Source organism: Syngnathoides biaculeatus, chromosome 16 (genome assembly GCF_019802595.1).
Source record: "Syngnathoides biaculeatus isolate LvHL_M chromosome 16, ASM1980259v1, whole genome shotgun sequence".
Lineage (NCBI taxonomy): Eukaryota > Metazoa > Chordata > Actinopteri > Syngnathiformes > Syngnathidae > Syngnathoides > Syngnathoides biaculeatus.
Genome location: NC_084655.1, coordinates 19,314,584 through 19,334,717, shown reverse-complemented (window position 1 = coordinate 19,334,717; position 20,134 = coordinate 19,314,584). Strand labels below are relative to the sequence as shown.

Here is a 20,134-nt window from a genome sequence, read left to right as displayed (position 1 = left end):
TGGGATTTCCAAGGTTAATACTGATTGGTCAAACACGTTGCAATCAGTTTGCCGTTTCATTGATTCGGAGGTTACATATGGTACATACCGATTGGCTAAGAGCGCTGTCATTTAAGCTGCTGCCCAATTTTTAGCATCGTTGTTTGAAACGGTCAAATTAGAATTTGCTCTAGTTTTTTTTTTAATGTTTGATGATTGTACAACCATTATTCATATTATAATCCTTTTGCGTTCTTCTATATACTGTATGATATTTACATAAAGGATAGGTTTCAAATGACGTAACCACCACCCTTCGACCAATCGGATAAATTAACGATGGAAAAAAAACTTCACGCCTGACCTATCACCTGTGTTCTCTGACCTTAATGACACACAAGATGGCGTGACTGGAAACCTCTCCACAGCGTTCAGTCATGTTTGTAATATTGTTCCGCATTTTGCCATCAAAGACCAAACAAACTACATTCAAAAGTACTATGTAATATAAAAATCGACCTTTATTGTATTTCTAACACATCTTACAGTACCGAACAGTGAAATAAAAAAAAATACTGATATACTGTCATTTTTTTTAATATATATACGTATTTGCTTATTAAATGCATTTATTCACAAAATGACACCTCGGCTCTTTTAAAAGGAACAGCTTTTCATAAAAATAATATAATAAAAAATAACTCAGACACATTTGACTTGTTACAGTGAGTTAATTTACAAATATTACAATCATTTCATGTTGTTTTACCCCTTAATATAATTTGTCACGCTTTTGTGAACACGCACACTCACGCATACACATGAAATAATGCTGATAAAAATACTCTTCGAGGGAATCAGTCTGCATCGCTCCGACCTCCACAGGCAGGATTTTAAAGTTACTAAGAAACGAGAGCAGGTGACGATGCTCGAAATGGTGACGATAGATGAGGACGCGGTCATTATCTCGAAACGCGTCACATCCCGCGTGACTGACTGCTACTGTGTCTATAGCAGCTCACGTTTTGACTTCAGGAGTCAAAAGAATTCAATCTCACGCCGACAGTCGGTCACCGAATGGCTCCATTTGACTCTGGAGGGTAGAAATGAGGCTTTGTGATTTGGCCCAGTGGAACATCGTCATCATCATCATCATCATCATTAACAATAACCACCCACCACACACACACACACGACTTGAAACTCTGCCTCAGAGCCTGGTGAAATAAAGTGCTGGTACACGTATATTTGAACAAGAAAGAGGTGACCGTACAGGCAAACGAGAACATACTGAAGAGGTGAAGGTTGTGGCCTGCAGTGCGTTTGTACAGTTCAATCGATCATTTACAATGGAATATTACATTATATACAAGAGTGGTTACGCTTGCGATCCATATCAACATGTTGATTCTCTTTGTTTTGTTTAGTTTTCCACCCACCGGCCACTGGAATGGTATAAAAATAAACTGTACACAAACTGTTCAAAGAAAACACTTTCTGTCGTTTTCTTCTCTTTTTTTATCATTTTTAAAAACAATGGCAGCAATCAATCCACTGAATAATCTTCGTATTGATAAGAAACGATTTGCTACAGTATTGTGTTTGTATGGCAATTAAATAGTAACCTTTTTTTTATAGCTTCATGACATCACACAAAGAAGCCACCCAAAAAAAAAGAAAAAAAAGGATATCTTTTAAGTGAACAGGCCAGTGCATATGGGAATGTTGTATTAATGTTTGTCATTTCATAATCCCGTGGTCAAACACGCACACACGCAACGAAGAGTTCGGTTGCTGACCTGCAGAACCTGGTTCGTTCACCACTTTTCATCGTCATTCTTTTGCTTTTTACCCTGCGAAAACGACACTAGCTTATAAGAAAAGGGTGGACGGTGGCGTGTTGAACACTTCAGGTCTTCTTGTCCTCCCGCGCTGTCGGGCGACTACAAATATGTCATTCAAAAGGAGAGAATACACACGTGACGAGTTTTGACATCTGATTTTTAAAATGCGAGAGAACTCACACATGACAGTCGGGTAAATAAAAAAAAAAAATCTGCGTTGTAGTGGTTCACACAAGAAGACTAACGGAGCACACCACACACATAACGATATGGGAGTAGATTATTGCCACCAGGATTTGAATTTGAAATATAAAGTGATCATATTTTCAATAGTTGTATTTCAGTGTAACTTTTCAATGTTAACAATTCACTTTACTTGTTACAGTGAGTTAATTTACAAATATTGCAATCATTTTGTGTTGTTTTACCCCCTAATTTGTCACGCTTTTGTGAACACACGCACACATGCATACACATGAAATAATGCTAATAAAAATACTCTTTCAGTGAATCAGTCTGCCATCGCTCCGACCTGCACAGGCAGGATTTTAAAGTTACTAAGAAACAAGAGGAGGTGACAATGCTAGAAATGGTCGCGATGGATAAGGACAGGACATGAATGCAAAAAAAAAAAAAAACATAATAAGGACAATAGACCCTTTTCACAGTGACCACACCCGCCTGGAATTATTTGAATTTGAAATATAAATTGATCACATTTTTCGATAGTTTTATTTCAGTGTAACTTTTTAATGTTAACAATTCAACCGGCTACAATTCGCTGTCTGAAATTCACCATCTGTGCCATCAGGCAGGGTTACTTCAGGTCAGAACCGGACACCCAGCCAATCAAATTACGCCTTCTTAGTATGTGACGTCACGTGACTAAGAAAGACGATTGGCTGGGCGTTCGGTGAATCTTCGACAGCTAATTGTCACTAGATGAATTTTAGACAGCGAATTTCAGACAGCGAATTGTAGCAACTAATGAAAATGTGATCACTTAATATCCATCCATCCATTTTCTTTGCTGCTTATCCTCACGAGGGTCGCAGGGAGTGCTGTAGCCTATCCCAGCTGTTAACGGGCACACCCTGAACTGGTTGCCAGCCAATCGCAGGGCACATGGAGACGAACATCCGCACTCATAATCACACCTTGGGGCAATTTAGAGTGTCCAATTAATGTTGCATGTTTTTGGGATGTGGGGGGGAAACCGGAGTGCCTGGAGAAAACCCACCCAGGCAAAGGGAGAAAATGCAAACTCCACACAGGCGGGGGTGAGATCGAACCCGGATCCTCAGAACTGTCAGGCCAACGCTTTACCAGCTGACTCACCGTGCCGCTGATCACTTTACATTTCAAATTCAAATCCTGGTGGCACTAATCTACTTCCATAGAACGACGTCTCCTCCCCAAAACCAGAAGTCTGTTGCAGTACCGAGACTAACCTGTGACAGCAGTACGGAGCCACAGGACACGATGGAAAAACATAGACAGACGTAATCAAGGAAGCTAGGCCGTCAGCGAATCTGGTAGCTATAATTGCAGTGACAAACTCTTCCTCTCGTCATTTTTGCTGTGGTAAAAGACCTGCGAGACACGTGAACACTCAACAGAACCATTTGCAGGTCACCTTCAGATTGGCTTTCATAGTCCAAGATCATAAATCCTGAACAGATTTGAAATTTCCAGTTGACAGCTCCCATTGTTTTCATTCCAGTTGGGGGGGGGGGATATCACTCTTAACACATCCCGCTGCACAGGATAATCGGTCACCATCATGTTTAGGAAATAACCCACGAAGGGACTTTGTGGATTGTGATCACGAAGGTGGAGATGAAAAAAATGTCAGTACAGACCAATTATGGGTTGTTTTCACTGACGTGAACCGCTGCGCGCCGCCATTTAACCTCCCTAGCTAACACGTACCCAGCGTGGGAATCTACGGAATACTCTCGGTTACTGTTTGTGTTTCACGGGCGTCTCGGGACTCAAGTACACGAGAGAGGACTTGCTAACCATCAGAGAGCCTTCTTCTGACTTTTTTTTCGACAACTCTCGCCAATTCGCTGAAGCTTTTTCCCCAGAGTTGCTTGTCGGCGCGTATTTCAAAGCTTCGTGATCCGGTGCACAAGTCCGACTTCGAAAGCGGGGATGTCGTCTAACGCAGGGCTCAGCAAGCTTTTCGAGGCTGAGGGCTACTTCGTGAGCACCGATCACTCAGTTCATTACACTTACATTAAATATTTTTGTTTTCATTTAGTGTAGTAAATGACATTACAGGTATTTCAAAAATTTTAACTCATGTAAGCATGTCAAATTCAGAATTTAAAGCACAAATAACATTAACAATTTGTGGCTTATGGTGTTTTTAGAACATACCTCGCGGGCGCCTTTTATAGTCCTCGTGGACCACTATTCGCCCGTGAGCACCACGTTGGTGACCCCTGGTCTCACGCTTCCGGCGAAAGACTTTGGACGTTGCTATCCCGGTCTCAACCTCCATCGTGCTGATGTGTCACCGAGCTAAGCTAACAAGCTTAATCGATCCTCTTTTCATTTGGCCAACATTACAGTTAAGATCGTTTATTGCTAGTCACTTAAAAGATTCGATAATTTTGTGAAATACTGGATTTGATTATTCTTTTGTCTTTCTGCCATTGTTATCAAATAAAAAAAAAAAAAACATTTCACTTTGCTTGCGGTGAACTAATATACAGGTTTTACTTTTTGGGAAAAAAAAAGGAGTAAATGGAGTTTGCCTCGATATTAAAAAAAAATAATATTCCACTGCCTTTTGTTTTCCGTGTAAGAATACAGGTAAGTGCTCCTCCTCCGTGATTTCTGTCACAAAGAGTAAAAGATCAAGGGCGGTATTGTTACTGCGCCTTTGTGACGGAGTCCCGAGTCCCATGACGTGCGTACGCCAGGTAGCCCAATAATCAGTCTGGGCTTGATGTGCTGTCGGTCACGTCTTCAATAAATACGGTTAGCAACATAATGTCGTCCACCTTGCCTACGTATGAGTGACGGGAGCTCAGGGATAGAAAATGGCCGCCGTTCGAGGCAGCCAACGGGCGACGTCGTGTGAAAACAACCCTTTATTGGTATGCGCGCACCCCATCTAAATGCTCACTAAACTGCAATATGGTTATTTTATATTCTTGGTAGCTGCAATGGAGTGAGTTGAACAACAACAAAAAGACATTCTTTCAAGTTGGTCCGAGCACAGTCACAACTTACTGTAAATAGTTGACTACTACAATGAAACGAGCGTACAGACGTAATATAAATATAGTCGCATATCTGCTATATTCCTCTATGTGTAGCGGCAAGTGTGAATCCTGCCTCTGACATTAAGGCAAAAAAAAACATAATAAGGACAATAGACCCTTTTTCACAGTGACCACAACCGCCTGGAATCATCTTCACTCCCTGTGAATACATAAAGTAAAGCGGGACTGATAATGTTTTATTACATAAGCGGGAGCGGTCTGGCGTAAAAAAAAAAACGATCTATTTAGACTTCCCGCACCAACATTCCTGATTTTCTTTTCCCATCATCCGCACTTGGCGACTTTGGTGATCATCGTATGAGGACGTAAACTCACAGGTGGGGGGGGGGCGTGGCGCGAAATTGATCCGCCGTCGTCGCGGCGATTCCTCCCCGAATTGTGAAAGTAAAGGCAAAAAAAAATGTACGCGCCGAAGCATCCCATGGCTTATTGTAGGAAAGGGATGAGAGTTGGTGATCGTGGTGATTGCTCTGTTATACCAGCAGAAGAGCAACAAAGGAAGACTTGACGGCTTCAAACATGTCAGCACAGACGCGCCACGATACCATGGACAGCAGCTTCCACGGGAGACAATCAAAAGTAAGAGAACAAAAAAAAAAGCGCACGCAACTCCTGACCCACAATGCATTGCTTCACCGCCCCTCTCCGTTCGGGGAGGCTGGTGAGTCAGAAAGGCACAGAGCCATCTTCCAGCTAAGCGCTCTCCTCGTAAAGGGGTGTGGGACCCGGGTGGCCCCCGAGACGTCCGTATCCCCCCTCCCCCCCGACATCCAACTCGCGTATTTTTCTTTTCCGACAAAAATGGAAAAAAAAAAAATGTAAAAAGTTGCTCGCTTCGCCGAGGAGAACAGTTTCCTGTTGGGATTCGACTGAACATGAATCGCTAATCGGGACAAAACGCTCCATTAAGAGATGGCTTTTTCCAAAACAAAACAGAACCAAACAAAACAAGAAAAAAAGGAAAGAAAAGCGTCATTGTTCGGGATCCCTCGCGTAAATGCACACATACAAACATACAGTCAAGTGTGTGTTTGCAGGGAAACGGCAGCCCGAGTGGTGGGGGGGCTGCAATGCTCATTTATTCTGCATATATGCACGCGTGCGCACGCGTCGCACCGCCGCATTCAATTCTGACTTTGCGTGTTTATTTGTGTGCATTCCGGTCCCAGAGTGCTACGCCATCTTGTCCAACGCTCACGACGTCACGTCTACAGTTGCTGTGTGATGAACTCCTCTTGATTCCCTTTTTTTTGTTTGTTTTTTTCTTTTGAAAAATAAGATTTAAAGGTCCGTATCGTCACTGAAGTCTTATTATTATTGAATGTCGCTGTTCTGGGTTTTGGCCTCGTGAAAAGACGAAAATAGGTCACGTGTGCAAGTGAGGAGGATCCCCGCGGTACAAAGTGCGACGCTCATGTGTCGTCAGTTTGTGAAGAAGAATCCTCCTCTTCCTCTACAGGACTCGTGTCGGAAAGTCTCTCTCCCTTGGGAAGCTCGCCTTTCAGCTCCTCGCCCTGCTCCTCTTCCTCCATCGCCACCTCCTCGTCGTCGTCCTCCTCCTCCTCGATGATGTCCTCGATCTCCTCCTCGCCGCCCTCCTTGGCCCCTCCGTGGCCGTCTTGCTCCACGTGGTTGGGGCACGGTGCCGGGTCGCCCTCGTCGCACTCCGCCTGAGAGCCGTCCTCGAGGGTGAGTTCGAACTGGAACTTGTCCGCGCAGGCGGTGAGCTCCTTGTCCTGGCTCACGGGGGGAGGCGACGGGCTCTGGGGGATGGTACTCTGGTACCAGTCCCTGTTGTCCTCCAGGGTGTCCAGGATGTCCTGGGCGTCGGGGTGCACCAGGTCCCCCCAGGTCTCCCAAAGAGGATGGACGATGTAGTCGATGAAGCCCACCTACATGCAGAAGGGATACAGATTTTTATTTTTTTTAGGCTAGTGCACGTATGTCATTCACCCATCCATCCATTTTCTTTGCCGCTTATCCTCACGAGGGTCGCGGAGAGTGCTGGAGCCTATCCCAGCTGTCAATGGGCAGGAGGCGGGGTGCACCCTGAACTGGTCGCCAGCCAATCGTAGGACACACGGAGACAAAAACAGCCGCACTCGCAATCACACCTTCAAGCAATTTAAAGTGTCCAACTAATATTGCATGTTTTTGGGATGTGGGTGGAAACCGGAGTGCCCACCCGGAGAAAACCCACACAGGCACGGGGAGAACATTCAAGCTCCACACAGGCGGGTCCGGGATCGAATAATATTGAATATTCGGATGGTTCTTCGGACGAACAAAGGCCGCCGGAGCTCGCTCGTGGAAGGTCGCGGCGCTCGCTCATCAGACTCCGCGTCATTCCCGTCCGAAGAAACATCTGAATATTCAACATTATTTACTGCCACATGTTCAAATCTGGACGGAAATATTCCTCTGTCTTCCCGATCAACTGATACTACGATTTCTTCATCAGATTATGATAAATCCGAGAAACCGGCGCTGGCCATAATTGTGTCCCGTCGTAATCGAGCCTATTACGTCACAGCCGCGCATTTAGGTCATGTGACTCGCTAAAATGGCGGCGTACAGTATTGAGGACGATTTGGTTTACCTGACTCTTTTCCACAGAGGCTGTGTGCTTGTCGCACATGGGGCTAATCTCCATCCCTCGCTCCCTCTCCTTGTCGCCTTGCCTGAAGAACTCCTGCATGATCCTCTCCGTCCATTGTCGGTACACGGCCAGGGGCTTGGTGGGATTGCTCAGGTCGGCGCAGTGCACCATGTTCCTCAGCACCTGCACAGACACAGCCGCAAATGTTGGCTAAGTGGTAATCGGTGGGGAAGTCGTCCCTTGGAATGGAACCGCAGTATGTCGCAACACAAACGGACACAGCACGCGATGTGGACGAGTCTGCTCGTGAGTGTGAGCTGTGGCCGACAGCAGATCCTGCCCGAGTACGTTCATTGCTTACGTTTGTTTTAGTGTTCAATAAATAGTCGAAAGGGGCAAGGACGGCTCTGGCTCACCTTTCCCACTTTTAAGGGCAATGCAGTAAATAACCACCATCCATCCATCCATTTTGTTTTCCGCTTATCCTCACGAGGGTTGCGGGGAATGCTGGAGCCTATCCCAGCTGTCAACGGGCAGGAAGCGGGGTACACCCTCAACTGGTTTCCAGCCAATCGCAGGGCACATTTGAGACAAACAGCCGCACTCGGAATCACACCTAGGGGCCATTTAGAGCGTCAGGTAAAATTGTTCATCGTGGAAGATTATGTATGTATATGAAAATGGCTCTGCTCTCACCCAGCCTACCCTCCAAGTCAGTGGGAGTGATTTGTATAAGTCATAAAAGATGTTTAGGCAAAATCTTTATTCTGTGAACAGGAAAACTCCCAACCAGGAGGCCAGCGGGCTGGATTTGAACCCGTGACCTCAGATGAAGTGTCATTCAGATGTGCTCAACACTGACCCACTTGGCAACCGTTGTCATGACATCTTGCCTTTAATCACTTTATAAAGCAATTTTTTTTAACTACGCTCCCTTGATCCACCCCGAAGAACGAGGCCTACTTGGATTCTCAGAACCCTCCGCTTGATAGCTCTGATTGTGTAATACGGCGCACACGCAGCCTGACCTACTTTCGCGGATGGTCAAAAATCCACCTCCGCGCGGAGACCGGGATGTCTGATTTAAAAAAAAAAAAAAAAAAAAAGCGTTTTGCCGTGGTCGAGTTCTTCCCTTTTGAGACGCTACCTCGTTATCCCCGCCCCTACGACGAGTCAAACGGGGTCAAACGCGCGGCGTTGCCTCCGGGTCGAGATGTCCCGCTCGCCCCCGAGCTCAGGCGGACAATAACGAGCGGCTCGGCCTTTCATTAAAGCGCCGCCTCGCGATGAGTTGACAAAGTAGATCAAACTCCAAATTGAAAATGTGCCGCGGGGAACGGGAGTCGGCCTCGGCCAGCCGTCTGCAATCTTGAGGATGCGCGGGGGGGGGGAGGCCACGCGAACCCCGCACAGGAAGGCCGGAGCTGGGATTCAAACCCCGCGACCTCAGACCTGAGAGGCAAACATGCTCACCACTATTTCAACGGGCTGCCCAAATATCACTACATTGGTTGTGATAAGGCGGCACGGTGGACCTGCTGGTAAAGCGTTGGGCTCACATTTCGGAGGTCCCGGGTCCGATCCCGGGCCCGCCTGTGTGGAGGCAGATTGAGACGGGTTCAACCTTCACGATTCTCAACCTACGAACAAAGACAACGTACGTACGTCCGTCTGTTTAAAAGAGTCAATTTTGGTAATGAAATATTGTTTTTGGTAGCATCTTTATATAAGCCATTATTTCATCCATCCATCCATTTTCTTTGCCGCTTATCCTCATGAAGGTCGCAGGTACTGCTGGAGTCTATCCCAGCTGTCGATGGGCGGGAGGCGGGGCACACCCTCAACTTGTTGCACTCACAATCACACTTACGGGCAATTTGGATCAGCTGGTAAAGCGTTGGCCTCACAGCTCTGAGGACCCCGGTTCGATCCCGGCCCCGTCTGTGCGGAGTTTGCATGGCAAAATGCACATTTTTATTAATCCAAAAATGCGTGAGTGCGGCTGTTTGTCTCTATGTGCCCTGTGATTGGCCTGCGACCAGTTCAGGGTGTATCCCGCCTCCTGCCCGTTGACAGCTGGGATAGGCTCCAGCGCTCCCCGCGACCCTCGTGAGGATAAGCGGCAAAAAGAAAATGGATGGATGGTTGTGATAAATGGTTAGACGTCGCTACGTTATTGTTTTCTACATGCTTTCGCCATCCACAAGTTCTTTTCCTAAATGAGTTGTTTGGATTATGCATCTTCCATTTTCATAATCATATTGAACAATTTGCACGAGTCCCTTAAATTGCTGCCACGATGAATGATGATTTTTGTTCATTTATAGTTAGACCAGACCGTAGACTTTGCACAATATGCATTTCTAGCACCACCACATCTTGGCTCAGAGGAAAATGTAAACTTTTATTTCAGGAAATCATTAACTATATTACATGTGTATATTAATTAATCCCCCTTTTAGTCCAGCTCCCTTCCTCACCTGTATCCGATCAGTGTAGTGGTCCAGCAGCAGAACTCCCGAGCTCGTCACTTTTTTGGTTTCCACCATGGTCTTGAGGTCTGCCAGCAGGCTCATGTGTTTGGACATATCGGTGGCCAAAACCTGCACAGGTGCAGTTTCGCTAATTAGTAATAGCGACGATGATGATGATGATGGATTTGGGGATTAATATCGAGAGGACACAAACGTCACCATGTCAATGACGAGTTTCCTCAGGCTCTGCCGCTGCCTCTTGCTGAGGTTCTGGAAGATGTCACAGTTGTCCTCGTGAAGCAGCTTGAAGCCCACGGCCAGGTGATGGTTCTCCAGAACCGACTCGTCATTGTACATCAGGGCCAGCTCAGAGTCTGCAAAGCGGGGGGCAGCGCGTGGTCAGTTTGCGGGAATTCATTTGCGTTCGACTTCTTAGCGCGCAAGGGATCATATTTGCTAACTCAAGCGGGTGTTCAAGATGCTGCCCAAGAGAAAATAATAACATAATAACAATACAATTCATTGTATTGATAATTTGGATAATGTTGCTGTCCTGTAGAAAGCATGTACTGTATCGCCAAATTAATATATTTATATGAAAAACAAAAACAGTTTGTGCTACTTTTAAAATTTAATAATTTACCCCCAAAAAAAAAAAGTTTAAAGCTGATATCTACTACCACATTGGTTCCTAAATAAAGTATTTGTAAAATATTTTTCTCTCGTTCTCCCTTTTGATGACCAAATTACACATCAAATATAACAAACATCTTCTATGTGGCCCGCGAAGGCAAATCATGTGTGTCAACTTTTGTGATTTTTGATCAAATCTGGACCAAAATTTCCAATTTTCATATCCTAAATGGAAACGTTGCAATGTCGCAAGCGTATTTGTGTTGCCAAAGATCAGCAATAGTTGAAAAACTCATAGCCTTGATTTCTGATACCAAAAGTACTGAATAAATTCCACGTGTAAACATGATTCGGCGGTGAAAGATTTTTATGATTTCACAGTCATAACGGCCCTCCGAGGGAAACCGTAACTACAATGTGGCCCGCGACAAAAAAACGAGTTTGACACCCCTCCTTTAAGGTACGATTTTGTTGCTGTCTTACATGTAATTTTGCTGAATCACATGTATTAAAAATAGCAGAGATTATTCTCTGAAATTATGTCACTCAGTAGTGGCTAAAACTTCTTTAGCCGTCCACAGAGGAAGAGGAAAATAAGTGACTACAGGACATGACTTTGCAGAACTCACCTCATCAAGCTAATTGCTCTCTTGGGCCGGCCAAATCTAAATCCTCTCTTCCTTTTTTTTCCTCCACATTTAATAAATGTTTCCAGCCGTAACGGAGTGTGTTACTGGTATGATCAGAAAAATGATGTTTTGCTTTCTTTAAAAAAAATAAATAGTCACGTTTGTTCATGAGTAATTAGCATAGGAGCTAATACGGCTAGCACGCGCAAGAACTCCAACGTAAGCAGTGATTTGGTGTTGCGTCGTGCACTCGTATTTCTACTCACTGGTATTTATGAGGAACTGGTTGGACACTCCTGGGTGGTCCACGTCGTGGATGGCGGCCGCAAATAAGGCAGCCAAAATCTCTAGATCGGTGAACACAGCCTGCCCCGGACAGAAACGAGAAAAAACCCGTGAGTATCTGCTCCAGATTGGCCGTTGCGCGTCTAGCGATACTTACATCTAGAGCCGGCGTAGACAGCAGTACGTGCGTGGACTGAGTGACATCTGCGGCGTGGAGGCTGTTGTGGTAGGCCACGTTGGCATGGTAATGGTCCTCCAGCGTCATCACGTAGGTGACGAACGTATCCACCGGGATCCTGAAGGTCTTCAGTAGATCTCGCTCCTGCAACCCGGAAGCAGCACAGCGGTCACAAATGATCATCAAAATATTGTTGATTGAGCTTTAAAAAAGGGGCTGAAATATGGTTTGGGGAACTCTAACATCCGCATACTGAGGGTCAAGGTTCAATTCCCACTCAGTTCAGGGTGTAATTAGCCTTTCGCCCAAAGTTAGCCGAGACGGGCTCCGCCACTCCCGCGACCCTTGTGAGGATACGCAACTCGGAAAATGGAAGGCTGGCCATCCACTGGAAGCCATGCAGCCAAAATCGACGCTACGAAACGAAGCGCAGCGACTGCTGTGTGTGTTTGAATCCAATTTCATTGAACAAATATTAGAAGGAAGGTTTTTAGGGGAGCATCAAAGGCCCGGACAAGTTTTATCTAATGGCCCCGTCACACCATGACGTTCTGGTCAGCATTCTATAGCGTTTGAGGAAACAACGGTCGCCGGGATAGTGCCAGAAGAGCATTGTTAGAACGCTAGTGAACGTCAACGATCGCTGGGAATCGGTGGAGAACGCCGGTCCGGAAAAAAAAGTTTTGAACGTGCACAAAAGTTTTCCCCGAGACCAGCGTTCATCGACGTTTAATTCTAAACGCCGCAGAAAGTTCAAGATTTTACGAACGTTCGCCGAGCGTTGCACGTGTTTGGCTATCGTTAGTCAGTAGTTACTCTAGCGTGACTTGGTTGTTACTTATCGTTTGTTACCGTCGGACCGTCATCACTGGGGTCTTCGTGGTGTTTAGGGTCTCCAGGGGGTGTCACGTGGTGCGTTACTTCTCGGACGTGCTCTTCCTCCTTTTGTTCTTTTTCCTCCAAAGACATTGCTAGTGAAAGAGGCTTTCCATTCTTACTCGCGGCGCTAGTTGCTGAAGTCCGCACCCCACCTTTTTGTCGTCTAGGCGCCACGATGCTGACTGTTCAAGCTCACGAGAACAACTGAAGTGACTACGAAATTCCCAACGTTTTCGTTCCCGTTCCACTGTAAAAATGACAAGCCAGCAAAACGCTATTCTGTCGTTATTCACCCGTTAGTCACACGCTCAATACGCTCGTCTAACGTTGACAAATCGCTCGTCGAGCGCCAGTGACACGTTAGCACACGCTAATGGTTTTTAGGGGTATCTTATTTGGTGGCTGTTACATGCTTCTTGTGCGTTAGACACACGTTAATCACACGCCAGATGTGTCATCCCCGTTCGAGAACCCTGAAAAATGGAACGATTGAAATGTTCAGAGAACATTGACCAGAACGTCATGGTGTGACGGAGCCTTTACAAAGGGAAGGTTGACGTGATACAACAAGCAACCGGGCACTGTTGTATTTGTCGCGCTGGCGTCCCCACCTGGAAGATGGCAAACATAATGCAGCTCAGGGGTCTGTTGTTCGAGAACTCTGCCACACGAAAGATATTAAGGCCCCACTTGTTCAAGTCATTCAGCTCCTGAGGGCGTGGCGCAGAACACAAACGTTACTCAAAGAGACGGGAACATCCAAATGAACGATCCAGAAGAGAGCGACAGAAATAAAGGAAGGAAAACCGCATCAGGGTCGCTCTTTTGCCCCCCCCCCCCCTCGCACTCACTCTGGCTAGCGCGTCTTCGTGTTCCGTCTTGACGCCGAAGCGAGGCAAGGTGGAGTTGGAAAGGCTGGAACTGTGCGTGAGCTTCTTCACGCCGCTGATGTGACACATGGGCTTGTCCCGCTCCCTCAAGGTCGGCGACGGAATCTCCACCTCGTTCTGCTTATCTGCCGAAGCGAGTTCGCGTAAGTTCGGCTGGGGCAGATGGCTCGGAGTCGGAGCTTCGTTTCGGAGAGATGCGCGTACGCCCCTCCCCCCCCCGGGGGGAGGGGGGGGGGAGTTTGTCACGCAGTTCGGCTTACCTAGAAAGGTAGTGGAGATGTATTCCGACACCTGGTTCCCTGAGCGGCTCATCTCTGACAAATGGGACAACTCTCGGTTCAGCATCCTCTTGAACTAAAGAAGGGGAAAAACACGAACATTTGACACTCGAGCAGAAATTTGCATTTCATACGAACGTCAAATCATAGAAAACAGTACGATTATTGCAATGTCTTTCCTGGTTTTAGTGTTAAAACTGTTCCAAACTCGAGGTTCACAATGTTACATTCCCAGCTGTCCGCTTGTTCCGCCATCACATCATTTTAACAAGAATTGATTCGACTCACATCAACCCGATCGTCCCGCGTTCCAGCCTGAGGACCCAAAATATCAGATACTCGAGTACAGTATCCGGCTTTCATTCAATTTCCCACATGCACCTAATGAAGTGCCCGCTAAGCGGACATTAATGTTGTATTTGAATATTACAAACAACACAAGCGCCTTCCTCTTGAGTCAAATGTGTTGAATTCGGTTATTATCATGACCGTCACGGCATTCTTATTCACAAAAAGGTGAGAAAATCAATTATGATTCATGACACTTTTTTTTTTTTTTTCGCACAACACATAATGATGTACTGATTATGACTTTTTTTTCCATTTTCCCTCAAAGATGTTTATCCATTCATCCATTTTCTTAGCTGCTTATCCTCACGAGGGTCGCGGGGAGTGCTGGAGCCCTATCCCAGGTAGGCGGGGTACACCCTGAACTGGTCGCCACCCAATCGCAGGGCACATTGAGACAAACAGTCGCACTCACATTCGCACCTACGGGCAATTTAAAGCGTCCAATTAACATTTCTGGGATGTGAGAGGAAACCGGAATGCCCGGAGAAAACCAATACAGTCACGGGGAGAACATACAAACTCCGCAAAGGCGGGTCCGGGATTGAACCCGGGACCTCAGGACTGTGAGGCCAAGCTGATCCACCGTGCCACCCTCAAAGACAAATTTAAAATCAAGCAAGTTTTTTTATCCGGACGAAAAGGGAGCACAACGCGATGTCCTACTGACCGACACCTCACACACAAACAATCTCTTAGGCAACCCGAGCGAGTGGTTGCCGTAGCAACTCCCTCCTCGGCAGCCAGTCACTTGAGCTTGATGTCAAAGCGGCGCCTCGCTCGGGTGACAATTCGAAAAGGAGTAGGCAGGTGTCTATGACCTTTCCCAAGGTCAAACGACAACACCGTCCTCCCTTCTTTCCTTCCTCTGCCTCGGATTGCAAAAGCCCCCCCCCCCACCCCGCTGCCATTTTATTTACCATCACTCTCCGCAAATACATGCTCCGACATCCTGTCGGGCGGGATGAAGGAGGCCACACGTGGCGGTACTTTTACCCCCCCCCCCCACACCGAACCGCCTCCCCCGTCGCTTCTCCCTCGCGCCTTTTCCCTCTCGCCGACGCTGTAACGCTGAGTCATAGCCGCCGACCGACACTCGCGCGGCGCCAGGACAAACAACACTTCCTCTGACGCCGGCCGATGAAGCGAACGCCGCGCCGACGTGACAAACGCGACGCGCGGCGGCCATTGTGTCTCTCCTCTCTGGAGAGCACCGCATCAAATAGTTCTCTTTTGTGCGCATCTGATGGAAACAGCAACGTTTAAATCAAGCAATGGAGTCAACGCAGTATTTTCTTAAGCCTTACTGAGGCTCCCAATTGGGACAAAAATGGATCATATCAAATCATACGGACAATTTGACTTGGCACCAATTTCTCAAGACTAGTGTATTTACGCTACCTAAGATGTAGAATTACTACTTACTGAACTTACTCATAACCAGTAATAAAACCTTAACAACATGTTATAATACCTTAAGATTTCCATCCATCCATTTTCTTTGCTGCTTAACCTCACGAGGGTCACGAGGAGTGCTAGAGCCTATCCCAGCTGTCAACAATCACAATCACACCTTCGTGTAATTTAGAGTGTCCAATTAATGTTGCATATTTTTGGGATGTGGGAGGAAACCGGAGTGCCCACCTGGAGGAAACCCACGCAGGAACAGGGAGAACATGCAAACTCCACACAGGCGGGTCCGGAATTGAACCAGGGACCTCAGAACTGTGAGGCCAACGCTTTAACCAGCTGATGCACCCTTGAAATTTATAATGAAAACAAAAATGAGCGACGCAAACTTCGTTGTCGTTTGAGCTGAAGTTGTTCTCCTTCCGAGCTAATATTTGCACAATTAAAGCCTTCATATTTTGTTTAAATTCTGCCGTGAGATTTGATTAATTAAATCACCACCACAAATCCATCGCTGTAATATTTACACATTAAGCTTCCAAGAAGAACGCCAACATCACATCGGCCTTTCGCCTAAGTTTCGTGCATGCGGTACGCCAAGCCCAGTAGTGTAACTATTATTTATTATTTCACATCCCCTGCTGACCATTGATCGAAAGCAGAAATATCATAACCAACAAAAAAAAAAAAACATGCATTTCGTTTTTTTGCAGTCTAGATATCCCAAATTCTTTTCGAAAACAGCTGGATATGTATAGAAATTAAAAAAAAAAAACATTTGCGTAAACAAACAGGTGGACGACAACATGTAAACAAAGTCTTCCCTCTATGTAAACGCTTTCATGTTGCCGGGGGTGATGAATCCTAACGAGACGAGTCGCGAATGCACCCCCCCCCCCCACTTGGGACACTTGATGATTCCGGAAATCTAAGATGGCCTCCGCCAGGCCCTACCTGGTCCCACCAGCCGATGAGCCAGGGCCTGGAGCAGGTTTCGCAGAACAGATCCACCAAGGGGGTCCTGCGCTGGGCCGCCGTCCCGCCCCCCTCCAGGACCCCGCCGGACGCCTCGCCGAGGTCCAGCTCTGCCCCTGCCCTCCCCTGCAGGGGGCTGTAGCTGGAGGAGCGGGGCAGCCGGTAGCCCCCGGGCACGGGCGACGGACAGAGGGACGGCGTGGGGTCAATAGCCTCCACCACACCCATGCTGAGGGCGACGGGGGGCTTGGGCCGGTGGCACAGGCAGGTGGTCCGGTAGTGTAGCGGGGTGGGAGCACTGCAGGTGCCCCATTGGCATGAGGGCGTCGTCAGGGCGCGTGGGGAGAGGCCAGGGCACTCCAGAGTGAAGGCTGCCCCGAGAGGGGGTAAAGGAACGGGGGCGGGGTGGCGAGGGGAGGCTGCGGAAATCCTGGCCTACATGCAGCACCCCAAAAACAGTCCAGAGACGGCTCCAGTCCGGCCGCAAATGTGAGCTCACAAAGACACGGGGCCCAGGAGCCCCTGGATCTGGACGCTGTGGAGACTACATCTCATCCCATTTGGTGATCAGGCTGACCCAAATGTGGAGCCACTGCGGGGTCTGAGGGGGGTTGGGGGCGGAGAGACAGAAGATGGAGGAGTAAACACAGAGGGACCGTCTGAAGGGCACGCAGACGAGCCTGGAGAGGAAGACGAGGCCAACGCGAGGCGGGCAGGACGAGGGATGCTCGACGGGCGAAAAAACGGGGACGGAGGCGGACGAGGCGGGGAGGACGCGACGGCGGCACCGCGGAACAACAAACGAACGGAGGCGGCGAGGACACGGCGAGGAAGGCGGGAGAGAGCAGACAGGGCCGGGGAAGAGAAATCCGGGACAGTTCCTTGCAGCCGCGGTCTGGAAAAACAGCCGCTTTCTCCCTGCGTCGAGCGCCCCTCCCCCACGATCGTCCCCCGTCCGAGCCCGGCGCCCCGAGCCCGAAGGGATGCCGGAGACCGATCCGGGTCGCCCCGAGGCAGCCGCTCCTCCTCCTCTCCCGATGCCGTCGCCGCTCGCGCCGCTTTCTCCCCGGGACGCCGTAGGACGGCTCTCGCGAGCTAATCGGGCGCTGTGGCTGCACGCGCATGCACGTGAGTGCCTGCGCCCGCTGGCTCCTTCTGGCGGCCGCAGTGCCCATGCGCGGCGAGGCGGCGTGTACGTCTGTCGACAATGTGTGTGTGTGTGTGTGTGTGTGTGTGTGTGAAAGTGAGAGACTGAGTGGGAACACGGTAGTCGTGTGTCTCCATGTTGGCTCTTTCTAGCTCGGTTGCAGCACAAAGCATCTGTTTAACCCCCGCGACAGATTTTCACACTAAATGCACGCAAAAACGGCACCAGACTGAATCCTTATTATTATTATTATTATTATTATTACATCCAGAGCTCAGCATGTTCAAAAGATGAACAACAGAAGGGAGAACGTGCGTGGAATAGAACAAATCGTGCCTGCCGCTTTAAGACCGAGCACTACTACAAGAGCGCCGCCCGCGACGTCATTGGATCCGGGGCCCGGGCCACGTGGCTTGCGGTCAGGACGGCGAGCCAATGGCGGAGCGGCAGAGGCAGTGCCTGCTGCTGTTCGATAGCAACCGAGGTTAGAGCGGAGACATCAGCATCAGGACCGCTTCCCCCCCCCCCCGTCGCCCCATGTGTGCACGCTCAAGACGCTGCGTATGCGCGGCGCGACGGTGGCGTAGTAAAGCAAAACATGCACGCGGTGGCCCGCATCTCTGAGCTGTCTTTCCCAAACACCGGTGTAACATTTCTGCTCAACGGGTACATTTATCACCATCCATCCCGCTTATCCTCACAAGGTTCGCGGGGAGTGCTGGAGCCAATCCCAGCTGTCCCTGAACTGGTCGCCGGCCAATTGCAGGGCACATCGAGACAGACGAAAGCTGCACTCACAATCACACACACATCACGGTTTCCCTTTAATTGCTTCATCATATTCCATCCATCTATTTTTTTAGCTGCTTATCCTCACAAGGGTCGCGGGGAGTGCTGCAGCCAATTCTAGCTGTTAACAGGCAGGAGGCGGGGTACACCCTGAACTGGTCGCCAGCCAATCGCAGGGCACATTGAGACAGACAACAGCCGCACTCACAATCACACCTATGGGCAATTTGGAGTGTCCAATTAATGTGGCATGTTTTTGGGATGTGGGAGGAAACCGCAGTGCCTACCCGGAGAAAACCCACACAGGCACGGACGGGGAGAGCATGCAAACTATATTTACCACCATCTATTTATTCAATTATTTACATTTCAATACATAAATGAAACCACAAATAAGTCCTGCTTCCGACATAGCAGCTGTGGCTAACTTGTTCACCGTGCTAATGCTAGCTTTGTATTTTTATAGCGCTGCTATTTTTCTGACGACAGAAATGGGTTCTCTGTGACTATTTATGAGGAAAAATGCAATTTCAGAATTGAATGACATGTTTGAGTCAGAAATTCGAGGGGTGGGGGTAGGAGGGGGGCTTACTGTAGTTCTGCTATAAGTGTACATCGATAATAAAAGAATACACAGAATGTACGCAACTTCATCTCTTTTGAGTCCTAATGTGAAGAGAGTCCCTTCTCGAGCATAGACAGCGGTTGACTTCTTTTTACACTTGCATGAGTAAATAACACTCAGCCTTAAAGGTAAATGTCAAATAAAATTAAGTGCAAATATACTTAATCATCGTTTCTAAATTTTGCAATTAATAGTGGCGAATTGTGTTAAACGATTAGTTGAAACATTTCCTGTGCAGCTAATAAAAGTTCAAGCGAAAGTTCCAATATACAAGATAATTGATAGATGCCTGAAAAGGCCACAAGGGGTCAGTGTGACCTCGTCCAATGTGTTGTCAATCAATAAGCGTGCGCACGTGGTGTGATGTTTGAGTGCAGCGGGCACCTTGTTGGAGGCCATCTCGCTGACCGAGCGGTGGGTCTGAATTGTCTCCAGCTGGTCCAGACACCAGTCCAACTCCTCCAGAGTCTCTCGCGCCATCTGCTGGTACGTCTCCTCTGGGCAGCCACATGCACACAAGCAGCAATTTAAACAATAAATTATAATATTGTGGAAATTCTGACAGAATTCATGCCGGAAAAAAACAACAACAACCAAGTATTGACTGCATATAAATAAACATCCTCCTTGGATGGCCAATTTAAAAAAAAATCACATCAAATAATAATTTCGATTTTTTTTTTTTTTTTTTTTTTACTCTTAGTTATTCTTCTGTGTGATTATTTTTTTATGGTAAGCTGAAATTGCATTTTAATTTTAGATTTATTCCGTAAAAAATTGTACATTTTAATGTAATTGTTATTAATTTAAATTTTTTTACCATTTCAGTTTTATTCATTTCTATTCATCTTTTATCATTTTTATATTTGACGA

The 20,134-nt window shown here is 47.5% G+C and overlaps 1 protein-coding gene and 1 long non-coding RNA gene across 3 annotated transcripts in view; one reads left to right on the top strand and one right to left on the bottom strand.

The window, feature by feature from the left end:
- Positions 1-503: 503 nt before the first annotated feature.
- On the top strand, positions 504-7,876 carry LOC133514043 (uncharacterized). Its single transcript, XR_009798709.1, has 3 exons — positions 504-5,701; positions 6,582-6,811; positions 7,739-7,876. It is a non-coding gene; the product is annotated as an uncharacterized LOC133514043 (long non-coding RNA).
- Positions 6,149-20,134, bottom strand: part of pde4a (phosphodiesterase 4A, cAMP-specific) — a 61,503-nt gene continuing 47,517 nt past the window's right edge. For both annotated transcript variants that reach the window (XM_061845284.1, XM_061845285.1), the window contains 10 exons: positions 19,646-19,758; positions 13,950-14,043; positions 13,651-13,814; positions 13,411-13,509; positions 11,900-12,064; positions 11,724-11,823; positions 10,415-10,569; positions 10,202-10,324; positions 7,722-7,904; positions 6,149-7,014 (listed from right to left, as the gene is read on the bottom strand). In XM_061845284.1, the coding sequence (XP_061701268.1) occupies positions 6,535-7,014; positions 7,722-7,904; positions 10,202-10,324; positions 10,415-10,569; positions 11,724-11,823; positions 11,900-12,064; positions 13,411-13,509; positions 13,651-13,814; positions 13,950-14,043; positions 19,646-19,758 (1,676 nt within the window). In that variant the 3' untranslated portion in view covers positions 6,149-6,534. The remainder of the gene's footprint in view (positions 7,015-7,721; positions 7,905-10,201; positions 10,325-10,414; positions 10,570-11,723; positions 11,824-11,899; positions 12,065-13,410; positions 13,510-13,650; positions 13,815-13,949; positions 14,044-19,645; positions 19,759-20,134) is intronic.